General features: G+C 39.0%; 1 protein-coding gene across 2 annotated transcripts in view; it reads right to left on the bottom strand.

Annotated features, from left to right (window-relative positions):
- LOC139753998 (uncharacterized) overlaps positions 1–21,369 on the bottom strand; it is a 74,251-nt gene that overhangs the window by 44,837 nt on the left and 8,045 nt on the right. For both annotated transcript variants that reach the window (XM_071670955.1, XM_071670964.1), the window contains exons 4-8: positions 20,552–20,656; positions 14,442–14,616; positions 10,223–10,476; positions 8,054–8,197; positions 4,986–5,105 (exon numbers count right to left, since the gene is read on the bottom strand). In XM_071670955.1, coding sequence (XP_071527056.1) covers positions 4,986–5,105; positions 8,054–8,197; positions 10,223–10,476; positions 14,442–14,616; positions 20,552–20,656 — 798 coding nt within the window. The remainder of the gene's footprint in view (positions 1–4,985; positions 5,106–8,053; positions 8,198–10,222; positions 10,477–14,441; positions 14,617–20,551; positions 20,657–21,369) is intronic.

Raw genomic sequence — 21,369 nt, 5'->3', positions numbered from 1 at the left:
TGGTGTTACAGAAAACAGAACAGAGCTAGAATATTTCCATTTGGTTTTGATAATAAAACATTACTTAAGGTTCTAGTTCTTTTAACACATGTTGTGTAATATTTCAAAATACATGCATGTTACTAACCATCATTGCTGTACCAGTGTGAGAGATAGTGTGATACCATGTTTAGAAAAAACAAATACCCAGAATCTCAAATCCTTCCTTCTTATTGCAAGGTAAGGGAGAATAGCCTCCACAAGATATGACAGTCACACACCTTCCCCCTGCTCATTTTCAGTAAGTGTACCAACAGTGTAATATTTCTACATATATTCATGTCCTTTAGCACCAGTGTTATGCCTGTGTATGAAATAGGAGTACAGTGTGACACCAAGTTCATTAAAAACAAAGAAAAAGACCTCCACGTCTTACTACTCATCTCAAGATAAGAGAGGATTGCTCCAATTCTGTCAATAAAACCCCTACTCCTGTTCACTCAGCATTCCACCAAGCCAACACAAAAGTTATGATACATTTATGTACATTTTTCCATTTTGCACAGCAGTCTATCAAATAATAAAAGACCCTTATTTTTCATTTCTTTTTCTATGTGGTAGTTTACAGACATAACCAATCTTTTGGGGAAAAAATCTGAAAAATGGGAAATTGAAATGACTGGGCTTAATGTTCAATATTCATCAATTATTCTTCTCAGTTCCACTAAACCCACATAAACTTATATCTCTTGCTAAAGCAGATGCACACACACTACTTTCATCTTCGCCCATTAAGATGTTTCTTACACTATTCTGCTTTAGAAAGTTTTGCAAGCCACCACAACTCGACAGAAATGGCTTTGGCTTCACTCACTACTTGCATCCTCATCCTCCTTTTCCTTCACAATCTCTAGAAAACTTTGGGCTTGTTCATGTAGTATGGCTCCTATCACTGGCATATGGCTCTGCTGTTACTGCTAATTCCAGATCAGAGGAGTGACTTCCATCTTTTCATATGTGGAGTTTTAATACTCTTGATGACCTAGAGAATTTTAGGCTTACTATATGCAACACATATTTCACAACAGATTTATGGATATACTGCAAAGTACATTCACTTATGTCTAGAGATTGTTCAACAGATAATGTACTTTCACCAGCATCCAGGTTGTTCAAAACTTTAGTTTCCTCTTCGGATGTTATCATGTGAATCATTACCACAAACATTTATCTCAATCTAAGATCAACATAAAGCACTGCAATGTAACTTGAATATAAACAGGTGCTACTCTTACCTCAAAAATAAAGAGAAAGAGTGGCACTTCTAACCAAGATGGCAGCTCATGGTTCTGATCCACAAGAGCAGTAGATTGTGGAAGCTTTGAAAAGAAAAAAATGGTCATGTGTGTTCCTCGTGGGCCATAAATAACCAAAGACCAAGGAAAGTAGTGCAACAAGTACACATGTGGACCTTTAAGGATAATCATATTACAAAGATGCAAATTGTAAATAACTGCAAACTGATTGTACTTAGATTGCAACCACCAGTATAGAAACCTACAAAGGTTCCAGCATTGGACAAATATAAGGTTAAAAAACCAAACTCAACCAGATGAATGACGACGACTACTTGACAAAATGAAATGGGGTAAGTTGTTTTCAGTTTCAGAGGGAAAAAATTACATGGATTGTGTCTGTGTGTGATTTGGACTAGGGGTTGACATAGCACTATACCTAGCCTGTCTCTTGAAAACCACATAAGATTTGTCAAGGCAGCAAATTGTACATTGGTTAATGTCAAAATTGCCTTAAGTACTTGGACAAAATGTTCTAAAACATATCTTTGCACATATTGGATTAAAATTTGGGTATAAATTACCAGTTTTGTCACATGTAAAGAAACACTGATCTGCTTGGGTATGTCCAACAGCAAGCAAAAAAAATTGCAAGAAAGTTAAACTGCAAGGGGAGTTTAGTAGCCATAGACTAAATTCTTGTTAGAAAAGAGAGGGAAAAGCAGGGACACAATTACAACTCTGGAGACCCTCTCTCAATCTGACTGTTGATAGCTACCTCAGGGTCCCTTTCTAAAAAAGAGTTCTGGTGTTACCAAAGACCTCTTTCCAGGAGCTCATGCAGCTCCAAGGGTGCTCTATGTCCAGTGGCATGGAACTTATGGACTCCTCTGGAGTAAGAACTTCTTTGACAAGACTACTCTCAATGATACAGCCTCGCCAACGAGACTTTTCACTTGCAGAGTAACCACCTAAAGGAGGAGTCAGGTAACACCACTACAATATTTGAGGGAGCTAATCCACCTGAAGACAAAAGAAACTGTGCAAGAGAAGAATTAGCAGTGCTGACATGTGTGACACAAGTGTGTGGAATGTGGAAGGCAGAAAGTAGGCATGTGAGAAAGGGAAATGAGTGGTGGGATGATGAAGTTAAGATGCTAATGAAAGAGAATAAGAAAGATGTACAGGCTAATTGCAGGAGAGAAATGCAATGAAGTTGGATATGTACAAGAGAAAACAACAGATCAAAAGAATGGTGCAGGGACAGAAAATGGGGGCAAAAGAGAGTTGGGTTGAGCAAGTATCAGCAAACTTCAGGGAGAATGAGTAAATATTTTGGAAGAAGGCTAATTATGTGAGAAAACCAAAAACAAATGGGAGTATCAGTAAGAGAGCAAATGGGGAAATGGTAACAGGTAAAGATGAGGTAAAGATATGAAGTGAGTACTTTGAAGGATTGTTGACTGTGTGTGATGATATGGAGACAGACGTGGGGTTTTTGGGTTGGGAAAATATGCAGAGAAAGTTTTGGCAAACATATTGGTGAAAATAGAGTAGGTGGTGAAAGCCTTGTGAGAGATGAAGTGGAGCAAGGCAGCTGGAGTGGATGGGCGTGCAGTTGAATTTCTCAAGAAAGAATGGTACTGTAATGGTGATAGGTTAATTTGGACTTTTAATGTATGCATAACTTGTGTTGAAGTGCCTAAGGACTGGCACAATGCCTGTATAGTGATACTGTATAAAGACATGGGGAATAAAAGCAGTATAAGTTTGTTGAGTGTACCAGGTAAGTTGTAAGGGAAAGGGGTGATCGAGTGGGTGGTGGCAAACATTGAGCTTCAGACTGGAGAGAAACACTGTAACTTCAGGTGTGTGGATCAGGTATCTACTTTGAAGAATATGTGAGAAATATGTAGAAGAAGGATTTGTCTGTGGTGTTTATGGATCTTAAAAAAGTGAATTATAATGTTGACAGAGATGCTCTGTAAAGGTATTATAAATATATGGCAAAGGAAGAAAGCTTTCAGATTCAAGAGTTTTTATCAAAAGTGTAAGGCATGGTTGCAAATGGGAAAAGAGGATGGGGAAAGGTTCCAGGTGAAGGTGAGTCTACACCAGGGGTGTGTGATGCAATAATGGCTGTTTGATATGCTAACAGATTTGGTAGAGGAAGGTGATTGCAAGGGTCTTGGAGAGTGTAACAGGTGTGCGCAGTCTTGGGAGGTAAGTCAGTTATTGTTTGACGATGACACAGCACTGGTAGCAGATTCAAGTAACATACTACAAAAACTGGTTTCTGAATTCAGGAGAGAATGTGAAAGAAGAAATTTGAGTACAAATATGAATAATAGCAAGGTTATTAGATTTAACAGTGGAGAAAGACAGATTAGTTGGGGGTGTGAATTCGAATGGGGAAAACATGGAGGAAGGCCATTCTTTCTCTGCTCCGGGCACTACCCCGCTAATGCAAGTAATGGTGAATAAATATAATGATAAAATGCAAAACTCCCAGCTTCGACGAAGCAGACTCTGCTATGATGATCATATTAGGTTTCCAGGATGGAATGGAAGATGTGGTTATACCCAGTATGTTTAAATTATTCCAGGGTTTTAATTGTGGTCTTCTGAAATTGAAGAGAGAGAAATGATGATTCATGGATAGAGATATAGCAAGAAACTGCAACTTAGCACAATCAATTTTAGCTCTGTTACTGCTCTCCCAATTTCAGATGCTAATTAGGTCAAAACTGAGAAATAAAATATGTTTGGTTTGTATGAGAAAGAGAATAGCATCAGAAGGAGGAGGAGAAGAAAATTAGTTAAAATATGTAGCTGGAATCTTCAGCTTGAGAATGAATAGGTTTTAAAGTTGAAGAAACAATATAATTTGTTGAGAAAAGAAAGATTATGCAGTGGAATGACCAGAGAGGAAACTATACATTAGGGGACAGATAATATCAGAAAAATCAGAGGAAAGGAATTTAAAAGGCAAAGTCTTAAACCACACTCTACCAAACACTTTGGAGATGCAGAGAGCTGCAACAAAAGTTTCACCAAAATTCCTGAGAGGAGGACTAATGCTGAGTAACACAGGAGAAATCACCAGTACACCTAGCACTACAAAACTGACACTGGTGATCAAAAGGATGGGAATGGGATTCCATGTTTTTAAAAATGGTTAATGAGGCAAGATAAATATGATGAACTTTTACTTAATCCATCCTTCTCAAAGTAGCTGATATTGTGACAAAGAGGATATGTGTGTCAGGAGTGCAGGAACAACAAGAATGGGGAGACCAAACTGGAGATGGAAGGATGGAGTTAAAGAGATTTTGAACAATTGGGGCCTGAACATGCACAAGGGTGAAAGGCATGCAAGGAACAGAGTGCATTGGAATGATGTGGTATACTGGGGTCAACATGCTATCAAAGGACTGAACCAGGATGTTTGAAGCATCCAGGATAAACTGGTTGTGGACAGGGAGCTGTGGTTTCAGTGCATTACATATGACAACCAGAGAATGGATGTGAGTGGATGTTGTCTTTTTTCTTCCGTTCCTGGCACTAACTTGCTAACGCGGGAAATGGTGATCAAGTATAAAGAAAAAATACTGATAAATCAAACCATACTTCCTCCAGGGCTGACAAAGATAATTAAAGTACAACTGATAACTTTATGAAAAACATCAAACCACAACTCTAGCTACCTACATATTGCAATCAGTCTTGGCCTTGCCACTTGAAACATGCTTCTCCACTCGTACAGCTTTGCAAAAGGTTTCCATTACTTCATTTTTGGTGGTGCTTGAGGGAAGACCACCCACAAACAACCTACAAAAGAATAAAGACATGATATCAGAAACTATACAAAATATTTTTGTTTCAAATTATATTTCAAAATTGGTTTAAAAGTGTACATAAAAGACCAACAGCAAATTTAATCATAATACATATAAAGTTCACCTTTTATGTATCAGTTACCATCTGGAATTCAATTTAATCCGCTTTATAAAACTCAAGAGTATTGAATAAGAAATTGCAATATTCAAGTTCACTTTTTATATATTCATTAAACATTTTCATCATTAACTGTCTCTTCCTTGTTGCAAATGTTCTCAATATCATTCATTCATTATCTGTATGAAAGCACTATCTTTTCATTCTGTTCCTTAAATTCAAGTTTTCACTAAAAATCATTCCCAATTTTTTGAAGTCTGCTTCACCATCTATTTCTTTTCCTGTGCATGAGGTCATGATTACAAAGAGTACTGCAGGTACAACTGTTCCCTGTGGTAACCCAGACAGAACATCTTCCTCAGATACGTTTCCATTTGCAACTACTGTGAATTTTCTACTGGTTAAAAACTCTCTGATCCATTTTCATATTTTCCTTTTATATTTTCTCTTGCCACTTTCTTCAATAACACACTAAAGCTTCCTTTATCCTATGTTTTTGCAAAGTTAAGGAAAACAGTGTCCATTCTTTTCCCATCCATTAAGCTTTCATATGAGTCATTATAATGGGCAAGTGGTTGTGTCAGCATACTTTTACTAAGGAAAAATCCATACTGTTGTTCATTACTGAATATGTGTGAAATAAGATATCCCATTAAATTTTTTGTATCACTCTTTCATTTTTTTTTTTTTTTTTGCTTTGTCGCTGTCTCCCGCATTTGCCAGGTAGCGCAAGGAAACAGACGAAAGAAATGGCCCAACCCACCCCCATACACATGTATATACATACGTCCACACACACAAATATACATACCTACACAGCTTTCCATGGTTTACCCCAGACGCTTCACAGCATGTCAACCCCGGTATACCACATCGATCCAATTCACTCTTCCTTGCCCTCCTTTCACCCTCCTGCAGGTTCAGGCCCCGATCACACAAAATCTTTTTCACTCCATCTTTCCACCTCCAATTTGGTCTCCCACTTCTCCTTGTTCCCTCCACCTCCGACACATACATCCTCTTGGTCAATCTTTCCTCACTCATTCTCTCCATGTGCCCAAACCATTTCAAAACACCCTCTTCTGCTCTCTCAACCACGCTCTTTTTATTTCCACACATCTCTCTTACCCTTACGTTACTTACTCGATCAAACCACCTCACACCACACACTGTCCTCAAACATCTCATTTCCAGCACATCCATCCTCCTGCGCACAACTCTATCCATAGCCCACGCCTCGCAACCATACAACATTGTTGGAACCACTATTCCTTCAAACATACCCATTTTTGCTTTCTGAGATAATGTTCTCGACTTCCACACATTCTTCAAGGCTCCCAGGATTTTCGCCCCCTCCCCCACCCTATGATCCACTTCCGCTTCCATGGTTCCATCCGCTGCCAGATCCACTCCCAGATATCTAAAACACTTTACTTCCTCCAGTTTTGCTCCATTCAAACTTACCTCCCAATTGACTTGACCCTCAACCCTACTGTACCTAATAACCTTGCTCTTATTCACATTTACTCTTAACTTTCTTCTTTCACACACTTTACCAAACTCGGTCACCAGCTTCTGCAGTTTCTCACATGAATCAGCAACCAGCGCTGTATCATCAGCAAACAACAACTGACTCGCTTCCCAAGCTCTCTCATCCCCAACAGACTTCAAACTTGCCCCTCTTTCCAAAACTCTTGCATTCACCTCCCAAACAACCCCATCCATAAACAAATTAAACAACCATGGAGACATCACACACCCCTGCTGCAAACCTACATTCACAAATACTTTGATTAAATGTGAAGTCAGGCAAGATGGTGTGCATTGTTTCAGCAGTATTTTGGAATCTCCTTTGTGTACATACCCCATTTTGCATACATCTGATATGGCAAAGCTTAATGTGGCAGTGCTGAGTATCATCAATGCAGGGTTGAGATTATTTCACAATAGCAATGCTAAGTTGATGTGGCAATGCTGTTGGTCACTCTGACAGCACTGCATGAGATTTGTCAATTATTTCTTCCATCGTTTTCAGAAAGAATGCTAGGATCCCATCTCACCATGGAGCTGAGTTTTCATTAAGTTGATCAATTGCTTCAATCACATCACTATCTGATAAGTTTATACCTGTGAGTGCATGCATGCTCATCAAAATCACTGAACATTTCATAAGTTATGTCTTCATGCTCTCTAGTACTCTAATATTGAATTCTGCCTTATATTGGCTAATCAACATTAGACATATTCTTCTAGGGTCATTTACATACAAGTTACCTTCTTTAAATGACCCTTTTACTGTTAGAGTAAGCACTGTATCAGTTTTCCTTCTTTTAGTCTCTATTCCCTTCTGTGTGGTAAAAAGACGAATATGGTTGACAGAGCTGAAAAGGATGTGCTAATATGGAGAGATGAGGGAAGAGGGGTAGACAAAGAGGATATATCTGTCAGAAATGGAGGGGCCACGAAAGAGGAAGACCAAATTGGAGGAAGGATGGTATGAATAAGGTTTTGAGTGCTCTGGGCCTGAATGTGCACGTGAGTGAAAGGCCTGCATGGGAAAGTGACTTGGAGCAACGTGGTACACAAGGGGCAACGTGCTGTCAATGGACTGAATCAAGACATATGAAGCAGCTGGAGGAAATCACAGAAAGGTCTATGGGGCATAGGGCCTGGTTGTCGATTGGGGGTTGCAGTTTCAGTGCATTACACACAACTGCCAAGTAATGATGTAAATGAATGAAGCATTTTCTTCATCTGTTCCTAGTGCTACCAAAAGAATACAGGAAACAGAGAACAAGTATGAAAAACAAATCAAAACTTACGCTAAGCGTTTATCCTTTCGTGGCTTTGTCTTGGTCTTGTACCGCAAGTAAACATCTAGCCTTTCTCCATTAACTATTGCATGCATTAATTCATCCCTTAACTTGTCAGCCTCAAATTCTGATCTGTTTGAAACAGTGAAATTTCTGCAACAGAAGAAAAAAAAATAACTCACGAGGAACATTTTTGGTTCTTTTCCAATAATCAAAACTAAAAAAAATGTTGGTGGTACTAGCAGCAAAGCAGGAGGCTATGAAATGACAAAAATAAAGAATTTCATTAAGCTGTGACTGGAAATTAGTTACAGTAATATCACAGTGTACTTCAGCTTTATCTTTGAAACTTACATGATAATCAATACAATAGTTCACCCCAAGTGTTGGGTCAAATTACAACAATAAAGCTGGTGATCATAAAAAAGTTCTTGATGAGTCTATGAAAAATCTGGGTCAATCCCCACATGGGAAAATGCAAGCTTATTTGATCTTCAGAGGGCATTCCTTGCTGGAGGCTTTTATGTTGGCTTTGCCCCTTCCCTGCTCGTTCTACGGTGTAAGATGACCACGGCCATCTTACACCAACTCAGGAATCCACTTCCTCAGTTAGTCTAAAAATAATGTAAAGGTAGCTTAATGTGAGGAAGATGAGCAGAAGAGAAAAGGCAGAGCCAGCAAGCACATCATATCACTTAGGAAACAACATATAAAGACAACCAGCTAGGAACATCCTCCAAAGGCCCTCATATGATTATTGTCTAACAAGATATAGTCTGCAGAAATCTCTGTGTGAGAGAGAAAGATTTGGGAGTGATTATCATCTCTGACCTGTTGCCAGAGTCCTGCCTTAGAAGAATAGTTAAGGAGGCAAACTGTTTGTTTGCAAATACTAAAATAGCTTTCAGGTTCATTGATGGGGAAAAATTAAGCAAGATATTTACATATTACACAGTCAAATCTAAAATTAGCTTCTCACGTTTGGTCTCCATACCTAAAGAAGCAGAAAGAGCTGTGAGAGAAGATCCAGAGGATAGCAAAAAACATGGTATTGTACATCTGAGTAGAGCCTTGAGGCCTAAAATTTGACCACCCTGGTGGATAGAGTTAGGGGTGACCTCATCACAACCTTTAAGTTTTTAAAACAGACTGATGACACAGCCAATGAATAGTTCTTTTGGGTATGAAGGGATAATATAAGCAAAAGTAATACAATTCAGGAAGAAACTTGTTAAAAAAGACACGAAGCACTGGTTTAAGTATAAAAGTGATGGATGAACAGAATTGAAATAATGATGACATGGTCAATGCACTCAACATACAGAAATCTAAAAAAGTTGTAAAGAGTAAAGAATAATCAAGAGTGAAACTCCTTAAGTGTAAACTCCATGTACAGTAGAAACAGGTGATCACATGAGCTTGTGTTTCCCATTATGCTGTCATTCTCTCTGGAGAAAGTGGTGCAAAAACTTTTGAGAAATAAAACTCTACTTCCATTAATTGTTTCCATAACCACCCCTCTATCCTCAATAATCAGCTTGTTCACCTGCCACAACATTACATACACAGTTGCACATTCTCTAAGATCAGAGAGATCTCTGAATACTTCTGTTACCACTTTGGTTTATCTTGAAGGAACCACAACCTCTGGAAAGAGAATGACATATAGTCAAGAAATAGTTTTCATTTAAAGACTAAGTTAGGGTCTTCCCAATCACCTCTTTCTTTATCAGATTCACCTTATTAAATACAGACACATATTGCTAGAACATTCTTAAAAACATAGGTTTAAATTGTAAGTTACTTAGTATTATATTTCCCATGAAAGAAAACATAATCCACTAAAGAAACTCAGAGTTCCTACCTAAACTGAGCTACTGAAATAGAAAGCCAGCTGTTCTTTCATTCTTAACAGATATGATGATTTAGATGCTATAGTCATTAAGAAACCATAAAGCACTCTTCCCCCTTGGTTCCAGTTTCTCAACCAGTCAGAGCCAGAAAGGTGTTGAGATTCTAGGTCCCTCTATTTTGTATTTTTTTGCCCTTCCCTGCAGTTTGCAATATTGACTTGATTCTATGAGTCCCAGTTGAAAAACATATCAGCAAAAGTGAAAGTGTAAGTATATAGTACAGCTGGGTTCAAAACTAAATTACTGATAACAGATAATACTGTACCCCTGATATGTAATTAATGATGCCTTGTTAAGTAACTTCATCAACTCTGGATTCAGTAAAGAAAGGCCTTTCTTGGGGCAACGTAATGGAATATGCCATAATTCAAGCTTGTGAGGCTGTGACCAGAGATAGGATTGAATATTATCTATGTCTTCCTCTGATATACAACCAGTTGTCTGTACATCTTCTGTGCTTGTTAGTATCTTATCTGAAACCATTTCATGAGTCTCTGATAGGAACGACCCAAAACCTTCCTGTAAATGAGAATAAAATCTAAGTGATATTAAAAAGTTCTTTTCATTCTCTTATATTCCTTGGCAAAAAGAGAGAGAATACTTGTGAGTTAGTTTGGATAATGATCTGCAGAACATACTCAAAGCAATCAAGGAAGAGAGGTATAACAATATAATCTTAAACACCAAGTGTTGACAGACAATTAATGAACTTTAAAACTTGTCATGGTAACAAACTGCTTCTATCTAAGCAACATCTGGAAAAGATTTTTTTTATACTTGATCGCTATTTCCTGTGTTAGTAAGGTAGCACCAGGAACAGACAAAGAAAGGCCACATCCATTCTCTAGCTGCATGTACAATGCACTGAAACTACAGCTCTCTATCCACAACCAGGACACACTTATTTACAAGGCTACCATATGTGAACCTGACATAAAATCAGCACCTAAAACACAATTCTTTTCATCCCAACAAATGCCATATTGCCCCATTCACACAAAATTTACTCTAAAGAGCAACAATTCTATACAAAAGATAAGTAAATGTGTACCTATGAAAACACATCTCTTTCCTAATCAAGAATATAGCAACTGCTTTACAACTATATTCCAAAATGGTCACAATCATCCTCAGAAATATGAAACTGTGAAATAACAGTTGTTCAAATCCATTAAACCAAGTTTAAGAGTGTCCTGGAAAAGCATTCACATGTTCCAGACCAGCCTAGTTATTGAGGCTACATGGGCTTGTGGCCTGCAGCTTCAAATAGTTTGGCTGACCAACAAACCAAACAAGCAACTTGAGCCTAGCCCAGGCTGTTGGGGGAAGGAGACACTCAAAGATTAAACTATTACAAAAACCAGGAGTCCTCTTTAGATCTTAGAACTGGGGCAGTTCTAGATCAGCGTCCTTCCTTGACAGAGTTGAGTTGATAGCAGTACAACTTACAAACTCTTCCAGGCTAACTTCAAAACTTGACCTGCTTGCCCTATGACACAATATTGTTTCACTTTCCCTCTTATAAGGGTACTACTTTGATTTTTGTTCCCAAAAGCTAGCTGCTTGTGCATCTCTACAACATGGTTACTACGCGGCTGTTGGAAACTCATGGATGGGCCATTTTGATAACTGTTTCTTTCCTTACATCTTGAAGCTTTGGAACTCACTCACCTCTTGTCTTTCCCAGTAATCATGACCTGGCACATTTTATAATAGAGGTTTTTCATTTCCTCCATAATTCATAAATACTTTCCCTTGTCTCATCTTTTTCCCTTCCATACTCCTCTCTGTATTTCATTTAAGGCCCAGCCTTGATATTGACTCTTATCTGTGGCTGGAGTGGAAAGAAAGTTAATAACGGCAATGGTGAGATTTTATCAAGAGAGTAAGGCATGTGTGCAAGTAGGATGAGGCAAAGTTGAGTAGTTCTAGGCAAAGGTGGGTCTGCAGCAAGGGAGTGGTGTAGGGGGAAAACCATCTGAAGTGGTGATGAGCTTTTATCAAATCAGTAAGGCATGTGTGTGAGTAGGAAGAGAAGACAGTGAGTGGATCTATGTGAAGCTGGGTCTGTTATGTCAAAGGAAAGCCATAAGAAGTGTAGTGATGAGTTTTTATCATGAGAGGAAGGTATGTGTGCAGATAGGTAAGGAGGAAAGTGAGTTTTTCTAAGTGAAGGTAGGTCTGTAACAAGGCTGTTTAATATGTTTATGGATAGTGTGGTCAGAGAGGTCAATATACGGGTCTTGGAGACAAGGGAAGGTGTGGGGGGCCAGGGTAGTGAGTCAGCTGTCATTTGCTGATGACATGGCAATGTTGGCAGACTTGAACAAAAAATTGTAAAAGTTGGTGTCTGAGTTTGGGAAAATGTGTGAAAGGAAAAATTTGAGAATAAATGTCAATAAAAACAAGGTTATTAGGTTTAGCAGAGCAAAGATATATGTTACCTGGGGTATGAGTGTGCACAGAGAAAACCTGAAGGAAGTGAAATGTTTTAGATAAATGGAAGTGGTCATGGCAGCGAATAGAACCATAGAGGTTACGGTGAGTCATAGGGTGGCATAGGTTCTTCAAGCATTTAAGAATGTGTGAAAAGTTTACTTGCTTTGAGTGCAAAAATGGGTGTGTTTGATAGAATATTCCTCATATTATAGTATGATGTGAGCATTGGACAATAGATGAAAATGTACAAAAGAAGGTGAATGTGTTGGAAATGAAATGTTTGAGGACAATAGTGGAGTGAGGCATTTGATCAGGGAAGTAATGACATGGTAAAAGAAAAAGATGGTAATAAAAAGAATTTGGTTGAGAGAACTTAGAAGGGGTGTTGAATAAGTGAGGAGATATTGACAAAGAGGATATATGTGTAAGAAGTGGAGGGGATGAGGAGAAACGTTTTTAGTGCTCAGTGCCTGAACAAGCAGGAGGGTGAAAGATGCGTACATGATAGAATGATCTGTAGCTGTGTTATGCAGGGGGATGATGTCCTGTTAAAGGACTAAACCAGGACATTTAAAGCAGATGAGGAAACCACAGAAAGGTTTGCAGGGGCTTGGTTGTGGATGAAGTGCTTGAATTCAGTGCTTTACATGTGACAGCAAGAAAATGGATATGAGCTAATGAGGCCCTTTCTTTCTCTGTTCCTGGTATTAACTTGCTAACACAAGTAACAATACAAATGTATCAAAAAAAATAAGAAAGTTCAACTGGTGATCACACAATACATCAATGTTCAATTCTACATACACAGTGAACTATCTCATCATCAGCTTTTTGTTGCTTGTTGTGAAAGTTCTCATCATACTACTCATCATTTGGTTTGAAGGCAATATCTTACTGATATGCTCCTTAAATTCATGTTTTATGTCTGCAGTAGCTCAAAAGCCTTTGACAGTTTCCTCACTTACCATTTTTTTCTCTATCACAACTTTTAATAGAAGGCACTGAGGCAGAGTTAATCTTGCTAAAAATCAATTTTTTAAATTTCACCTTATTAAATTCCATCAGGTGGATGGAATGAGGGAAACTGAACTAAATCAGAGAGTGAGAGAGAGAGCAAAGGTCCTGGGAGTATTGAGGAATGTGTGAATGGAGAGACTGAGGCAAAGATGGGCATGACTGAAGGTACAATAGTCCTAACAGTGTTGTACCAAGAATGCAAAAGAATCGAAGAGGGCTGATGCGTGGGGAAAAGAAATGCCTGAGGATAATGTGTGCTATGAGAAGGGACGATCAAATTAGGAATAACAGCACAAAAGCTGTGTGGTAGCTTGCACAACCTGATTGAGATAGTAGGCTAGGTTACACTGAAAGGATTTGTACATATGGATAGAAGTAATGAAAAAAGACAGAAAAAGAGGATCTACACAGAAGTATTGGGGGTAACAAGCAGGGACGACCAAAAAGCAGTAGGAAGGATTGAGTGAAAGATGCTTTAAGGCATCAGGGCCTAAGCGTTCTGGAGCATGAGAGGCATGTATGGGATTGAGAAAACAGGAGCAATGTGGTAGATAGGGGGGAGAATGTGCTCTCAGTTGCATATGAAGTGGGCAGGGGGTACCAAGGAACTGGTCTGTGAGGTTTGGCTGTGGATGGCAGGCTCTTGCTTCAGTGCATTATACATAACAGTTAGAGATGATTTGGGCAAATGAGGCCATTCTTTTTGTCTCTTCCTAGCACTATCTGACTGAAGCAGGAAACAGTAAACAAGTATGAACAATAAAACTGTGACAATGATATCTCTGAATCAACTAAAAGTCACTGGAATACTAGGATTTGCAAATACAACCCTATAATCGCATACTTTTCTACTGTTTTTGCAAATAAAACCCTATAATCATATACATTTCTACTGTCTTCATAATCTGAGAGCTTCGTAAGATCTATTCATGTTCAATCTAACTTATGGATACCACTATATATAGGGCTGCAATAAAGAAATACATAAAAAACATATATAAAGTTTAAAATCTAAAGATAGAACTTACTTTTACATTAGAAGTAGGTGCATCTGGTACACAATGCCACAATGGTCGTTGCATTATCCTTTCATAGGCATTACTAACCAATTCAACCCTTACATCTTTGCCGCAAATACACTTGCACCTACTCCAAAAAGCTTCCTGGGCATCATCGACATCCACGAAACTTACCAAACAGTATCTGTAATGAAACATATCTTGCTGTACAACAAAATGGCACTCAATACATATCCCAAGAAAAATATCATACTTGGAAGATGAGATGTGTTTTAGGTACCGACAACTAGACATGGCAAGAAATGGAACCGTAGGAGCTGAAGTGAGTCATAGGGTGGGAGACGGGGGAGGTCCTGGCAGCAGTGTAGAATATGTGGAGAGGTCAGTGCCTTTAAGCATGGAGATGAGTGTGCTTCAAAGTACTACACTAGTCCTGATGGTGTTCTATGGATGCGAAGCATCAGCTCTAGATGAGCATGTACAGCACAGAGTTAATGTGCTGGGAATGAAATGCTAGAAGTCAATATGTAGGATAAGGAGGGTTGATCAAGTAGGATATGATAGGGTAAAAGAGTGTGGTAATAAGAGTAAGGTTAAGATATCTGAAGGGGGTGATGTGAAATGGTTTGGGCATATGGCCAACATGAGCAAGCAGAGGTTATATATGTCCAAAATGAAATGAATAAGAAGGTGAATGAACTGTATTTGGAAGGATGAAGAGGTACTGTTCTCAACTTACCCAAGGAAAAATGAAAGAATCTTGTGGTGGTTGGACATAGGTAAAAAATATCTTACCAATATATACCCATCTCCTTTAGCTATTTTGTCTTATATTCATTCAACTATGTAAATGTTTATTAATTCAACTGTTAAATAAGAACCTTCTGAAATGTATAGGAAAAACACAGAAGAATAAAAAATACAGTTTGAGCTCATGAATCATAACCTGAATGTTTTGAAACAAACACCGTTGCTAATAATAGGTGTGACAGCTAAGGAATAGATGTGAGCAAATGTACTACCTGGCTAACTTGGGGAACAGCAATCAAGTATGAAAAAACAAGAAAAATAAAAACCTCCTTTTCATTCACTATTTTCTTTTATTATCTTTTAAATATGTAGATAACTATCGCTTTGTGCATAAGGTAAGATCCTACTGAAAACAATTTACCATAACATTCTATATGTTACTGTATAAGGTAAGATCCTACTAAATACAATTTACTATATCATTATACCCGTTACATGCTGAATGTTTTGACCCAAAGGAAAGGAGGGGCTAAGTAAGGATTCTGTCTCCTTGGTTCAACAAAACCCAGTAAGTAGCCAAAATATACAAGAATAACATGGAGTATACCATCAAAGCCAATCAAAGAAAAAACGAAATTATGTTATCATAGTACTCTTAACAAATCTGTTTTACCAGCATCTTTTTGTGTGTACATAGATGAAAGCTAGTTTCCAAAGTCTGAATATTCCCAAAATTTGAACACTGCATCATCCAAAACCAATCATATTTTGGAAGTTTTACCTGAATTGCAATAAAAGTATACTTCAACCATGAGAAGGAAATGATGGTGCAGATTAAAGAAGAGTGTAGAATCCACTGAAAATATCACTGTACAGTTCGATCCTGAAATAAGTAAGAAATAAAAGTGGTAGCTATATTGTTCCGTATAGGAAAAATTACTTTCAAGAACGCAACTGTTGGTTAGATGAACTGAAATAAAATTAGTTTTCAAGCCAAAGTCAAAGATATGGATGAAACCAATACTGTGCTTGTTCACTCTCATTACATGCAGACTACAGCTTTCAAAAATATGATATGATATGATATGTATTTTCCCCAGGGATAGGGGAGAAAGAATACTTCCCATGTATTCCCTGCGTGTCGTAGAAGGCGACTAAAAGGGGAGGGAGCGGGTGGCTGGAAATCCTCCCCTCTCGTTTTTTTTTTAATTTTCCAAAAGAAGGAACAGAGAAGGGGGCCAGGTGAGGATATTCCCTCTAAGGCCCAGTCCTCTGTTCTTAACACTACCTCGCTAACGCGGGAAATGGCGAATGGTATGAAAAAAAAAATGTATGCGTGTCGTAGAAGGCGACTAGAGGGGACGGGAGCGGGGGGCCAGAAATCCTCCCCTCCTTGTATTTTTTAACTTTCTAAAATGGGAAACAGAAGAAGGAGTCACGCGGGGAGTGCTCATCCTCCTCGAAGGCTCAGACTGGGGTGTCTCAATGTGTGTGGATGTAACCAAGATGTGAAAAAAGGAGAGATAGGTAGTATGTTTGAGGAAAGGAACCTGGATGTTTTGGCTCTGAGTGAAACGAAGCTCAAGGGTAAAGGGGAAGAGTGGTTTGGGAATGTCTTGGGAGTAAAGTCAGGGGTTAGTGAGAGGACAAGAGCAAGGGAAGGAGTAGCAGTACTCCTGAAACAGGAGTTGTGGGAGTATGTGATAGAATGTAAGAAAGTAAATTCTCGATTAATATGGGTAAAACTGAAAGTTGATGGAGAGAGATGGGTGATTATTGGTGCATATGCACCTGGGCATGAGAAGAAAGATCATGAGAGGCAAGTGTTTTGGGAGCAGCTGAATGAGTGTGTTAGTGGTTTTGATGCACGAGACCGGGTTATAGTGATGGGTGATTTGAATGCAAAGGTGAGTAATGTGGCAGTTGAGGGAATAATTGGTATACATGGGGTATTCAGTGTTGTAAATGGAAATGGTGAAGAGCTTGTAGATTTATGTGCTGAAAAAGGACTGGTGATTGGGAATACCTGGTTCAAAAAGCGAGATATACATAAGTATACGTATGTAAGTAGGAGAGATGGCCAGAGAGTGTTATTGGATTACGTGTTAATTGACAGGCGTGCGAAAGAGAGACTTTTGGATGTTAATGTGCTGAGAGGTGCAACTGGAGGGATGTCTGATCATTATCTTGTGGAGGCTAAGGTGAAGATTTGTATGGGTTTTCAGAAAAGAAGAGTGAATGTTGGGGTGAAGTGGGTGGTGAGAGTAAGTGAGCTTGGGAAGGAGACTTGTGTGAGGAAGTACCAGGAGAGACTGAGTACAGAATGGAAAAAGGTGAGAACAATGGAAGTAAGGGGAGTGGGGGAGGAATGGGATGTATTTAGGGAATCAGTGATGGATTGCGCAAAAGATGCTTGTGGCATGAGAAGAGTGGGAGGTGGGTTGATTAGAAAGGGTAGTGAGTGGTGGGATGAAGAAGTAAGATTATTAGTGAAAGAGAAGAGAGAGGCATTTGGACGATTTTTGCAGGGAAAAAATGCAATTGAGTGGGAGATGTATAAAAGAAAGAGACAGGAGGTCAAGAGAAAGGTGCAAGAGGTGAAAAAGAGGGCAAATGAGAGTTGGGGTGAGAGAGTATCATTAAATTTTAAGGAGAATAAAAAGATGTTCTGGAAGGAGGTAAATAAAGTGCGTAAGACAAGGGAGCAAATGGGAACTTCAGTGAAGGGCGCAAATGGGGAGGTGATAACAAGTAGTGGTGATGTGAGAAGGAGATGGAGTGAGTATTTTGAAGGTTTGTTGAATGTGTTTGATGATAGAGTGGCAGACATAGGGTGTTTTGGTCGAGGTGGTGTGCAAAGTGAGAGGGTTAGGGAAAATGATTTGGTAAACAGAGAAGAGGTAGTAAAAGCTTTGCGGAAGATGAAAGCCGGCAAGGCAGCAGGTTTGGATGGTATTGCAGTGGAATTTATTAAAAAAGGGGGTGACTGTATTATTGACTGGTTGGTAAGGTTATTTAATGTATGTATAACTCATGGTGAGGTGCCTGAGGATTGGCGGAATGCGTGCATAGTGCCATTGTACAAAGGCAAAGGGGATAAGAGTGAGTACTCAAATTACAGAGGTATAAGTTTGTTGAGTATTCCTGATAAATTATATGGGAGGGTATTGATTGAGAGGGTGAGGGCATGTACAGAGCATCAGATTGGGGAAGAGCAGTGTGGTTTCAGAAGTGGTAGAGGATGTGTGGATCAGGTGTTTGCTTTGAAGAATGTATGTGAGAAATACTTAGAAAAGCAAATGGATTTGTATGTAGCATTTATGGATCTGGAGAAGGCATATGATAGAGTTGATAGAGATGCTCTGTGGAAGGTATTAAGAATATATGGTGTGGGAGGCAAGTTGTTAGAAGCAGTGAAAAGTTTTTATCGAGGATGTAAGGCATGTGTACGTGTAGGAAGAGAGGAAAGTGATTGGTTCTCAGTGAATGTAGGTTTGCGGCAGGGGTGTGTGATGTCTCCATGGTTGTTTAATTTGTTTATGGATGGGGTTGTTAGGGAGGTGAATGCAAGAGTTTTGGAAAGAGGGGCAAGTATGAAGTCTGTTGGGGATGAGAGAGCTTGGGAAGTGAGTCAGTTGTTGTTCACTGATGATACAGCGCTGGTGGCTGATTCATGCGAGAAACTGCAGAAGCTGGTGACTGAGTTTGGTAAAGTGTGTGAAAGAAGAAAGTTAAGAGTAAATATGAATAAGAGCAAGGTTATTAGGTACAGTAGGGTTGTGGGTCAAGTCATTTGGGAGGTAAGTTTGAATGGAGAAAAACTGGAGGAAGTAAAGTGTTTTAGATATCTGGGAGTGGATCTGGCAGCGGATGGAACCATGGAAGCGGAAGTGGATCATAGGGTGGGGGAGGGGGCGAAAATCCTGGGAGCCCTGAGGAATGTGTGGAAGTCGAGAACATTATCTCGGAAAGCAAAAATGGGTATGTTTGAAGGAACAGCGGTTCCAACAATGTTGTATGGTTGCGAGGCGTGGGCTATGGATAGAGTTGTGCACAGGAGGGTGGATGTGCTGGAAATGAGATGTCTGAGGACAATGTGTGGTGTGAGGAGGTTTGATCGAGTAAGTAACTTAAGGGTAAGAGAGATGTGTGGAAATAAAAAGAGTGTGGTTGAGAGAGCAGAAGAGGGTGTTTTGAAATGGTTTGGGCACATGGAGAGAATGAGTGAGGAAAGATTGACCAAGAGGATATATGTGTCGGAGGTGGAGGGAACGAGGAGAAGTGGGAGACCAAATTGGAGGTGGAAAGATGGAGTGAAAAAGATTTTGTGTGATCGGGGCCTGAACATGCAGGAGGGTGAAAGGAGGGCAAGGAATAGAGTGAATTGGAGCGATGTGGTATACCGGGGTTGACGTGCTGTCAGTGGATTGAATCAGGGCATGTGAAGCATCTGGGGTAAACCATGGAAAGCTGTGTAGGTATGTATATTTGCGTGTGTGGACATGTATGTATATACATGTGTATGGGGGTGGGTTGGGCCATTTCTTTCGTCTGTTTCCTTGCGCTACCTCGCAAACGCAGGAGACAACGGAAAAAAAAAAAAGAAAAAAAAGTTTAAAAAAAAATCATGACCTCTGAATATAAAAAGTCAAAATATTATGACTCCAGGATTTCCATGATCCACAAAAACAGTACTGGTCTATGATCTATCTGCAGAAAATACTCTGGACAACAATCTCTGTTGTATCCTGTCTACAACAATAACTGTGCTACATAAAATCCATTTCTTCTTATCTCAATAACTGTACTAGTTACTCTAAATATTCTAACTCACTGCATCCTGCTTACAACAATTATATATTTTACTCTTATGTCTAAAATTCTTTTCTTTCTAAATACTTTTTACCTTTCTTTGTAATATGTCAAAATTATAAGCTACATCTTATCTCATACAGTTTCCTTGAAGACTGAACATATGTCTTCTCAATTTTTACCTCCAAGCTTTTCTTCACTTCTCTCATTTATGATAAAACCAGAATCTTTTACCACACCTTCACATTCTTCTGGGACAGAATGAAACAGAGATTTAGATCAGAATCGTTTGTTAAGCATATGAATGAAAGATGTGGAGTACCACAACATGAAAATATCTTGATTCCTACATTCTGAGATCATAAACTAACCTGAACTTGAAAAATGATCAGTTTCTAGATAACATATATTTACATATCTGTATCTCCAAGTACAATATCCATGGCTATGCAAAAGCTGATACACACACAAAAAAATTTCATGTAAGATATGGATCCTCTACTTTCAACACATTTTGATGTCAAAGCCCCAACAATAATGAACCTATACATTAATACCTTTCATTTTCGTTTTCTTCAAAAATTTGTACTCTTTCGGCCTTGCAGAAAGCTGACCTTACATCCTCTTCACAAGCGTGTTCTGGCAAACCTCCAGCATACAACCTGAAAACAAATATAAGTAGTAAGAAGTCTTGTATACAGAAATCCACAATGCCAAACGGGACTATTTTCTATTCTAAACTATCACAATCTGAGCAAAGTGGATGGAGACTTCCTAAATATTCAAATCAAAATGTCAACAACTAAATCTTTAACATCTTCAACTAATGTCATACAACAGAACACAAAATCAATCAATCGGGATCCATGTTGGATAATAAACTACTAATATCTGGTCATGGGCAGCTGAGGCCCTAATCAAAGCCATCCCATTAACACTACATATATGAATATATTCGAGGGAGAAACTGCAGAAGCTGGTGACTGAGTCTGGAAAAGTGTATAAAAGGAGAAAGTTGAGAGTACATGTGAATAAGAACAAGGTTTTTAGGTTCAGTAGGGTTGAGGGACAAGTTAATTGAGATATAAGTTTGAATGAAGAAAAACTGGAGGAAGTGAAATGTTTTAGATATCTGGGAGTGGACTTAGCAATGAATGGAACCATGGAGGTGGAAGTGAGTCACAGGGTGGGGGAGGAGGTGAAGGTTGTGGGAGTGATGAAGAATGTGTGGAAGGCGAGAATGTTATCTCGGAGAGCAAAAATGGGTGTGTTTGAAAGAATAGTAGTTCCAACAATATCACATGGTTGTGAGGCATGGGCTATACATAGGGTTGAGGGCAATATGTGGTGCAGGTGGTTCTGATCGAGTAAGTAA

The sequence above is a fragment of the Panulirus ornatus genome, chromosome 2 (assembly GCF_036320965.1).
Source record: "Panulirus ornatus isolate Po-2019 chromosome 2, ASM3632096v1, whole genome shotgun sequence".
In the NCBI taxonomy this organism is placed as follows: domain Eukaryota; kingdom Metazoa; phylum Arthropoda; class Malacostraca; order Decapoda; family Palinuridae; genus Panulirus; species Panulirus ornatus.
This window is presented reverse-complemented; position numbering and strand designations above follow the sequence as displayed.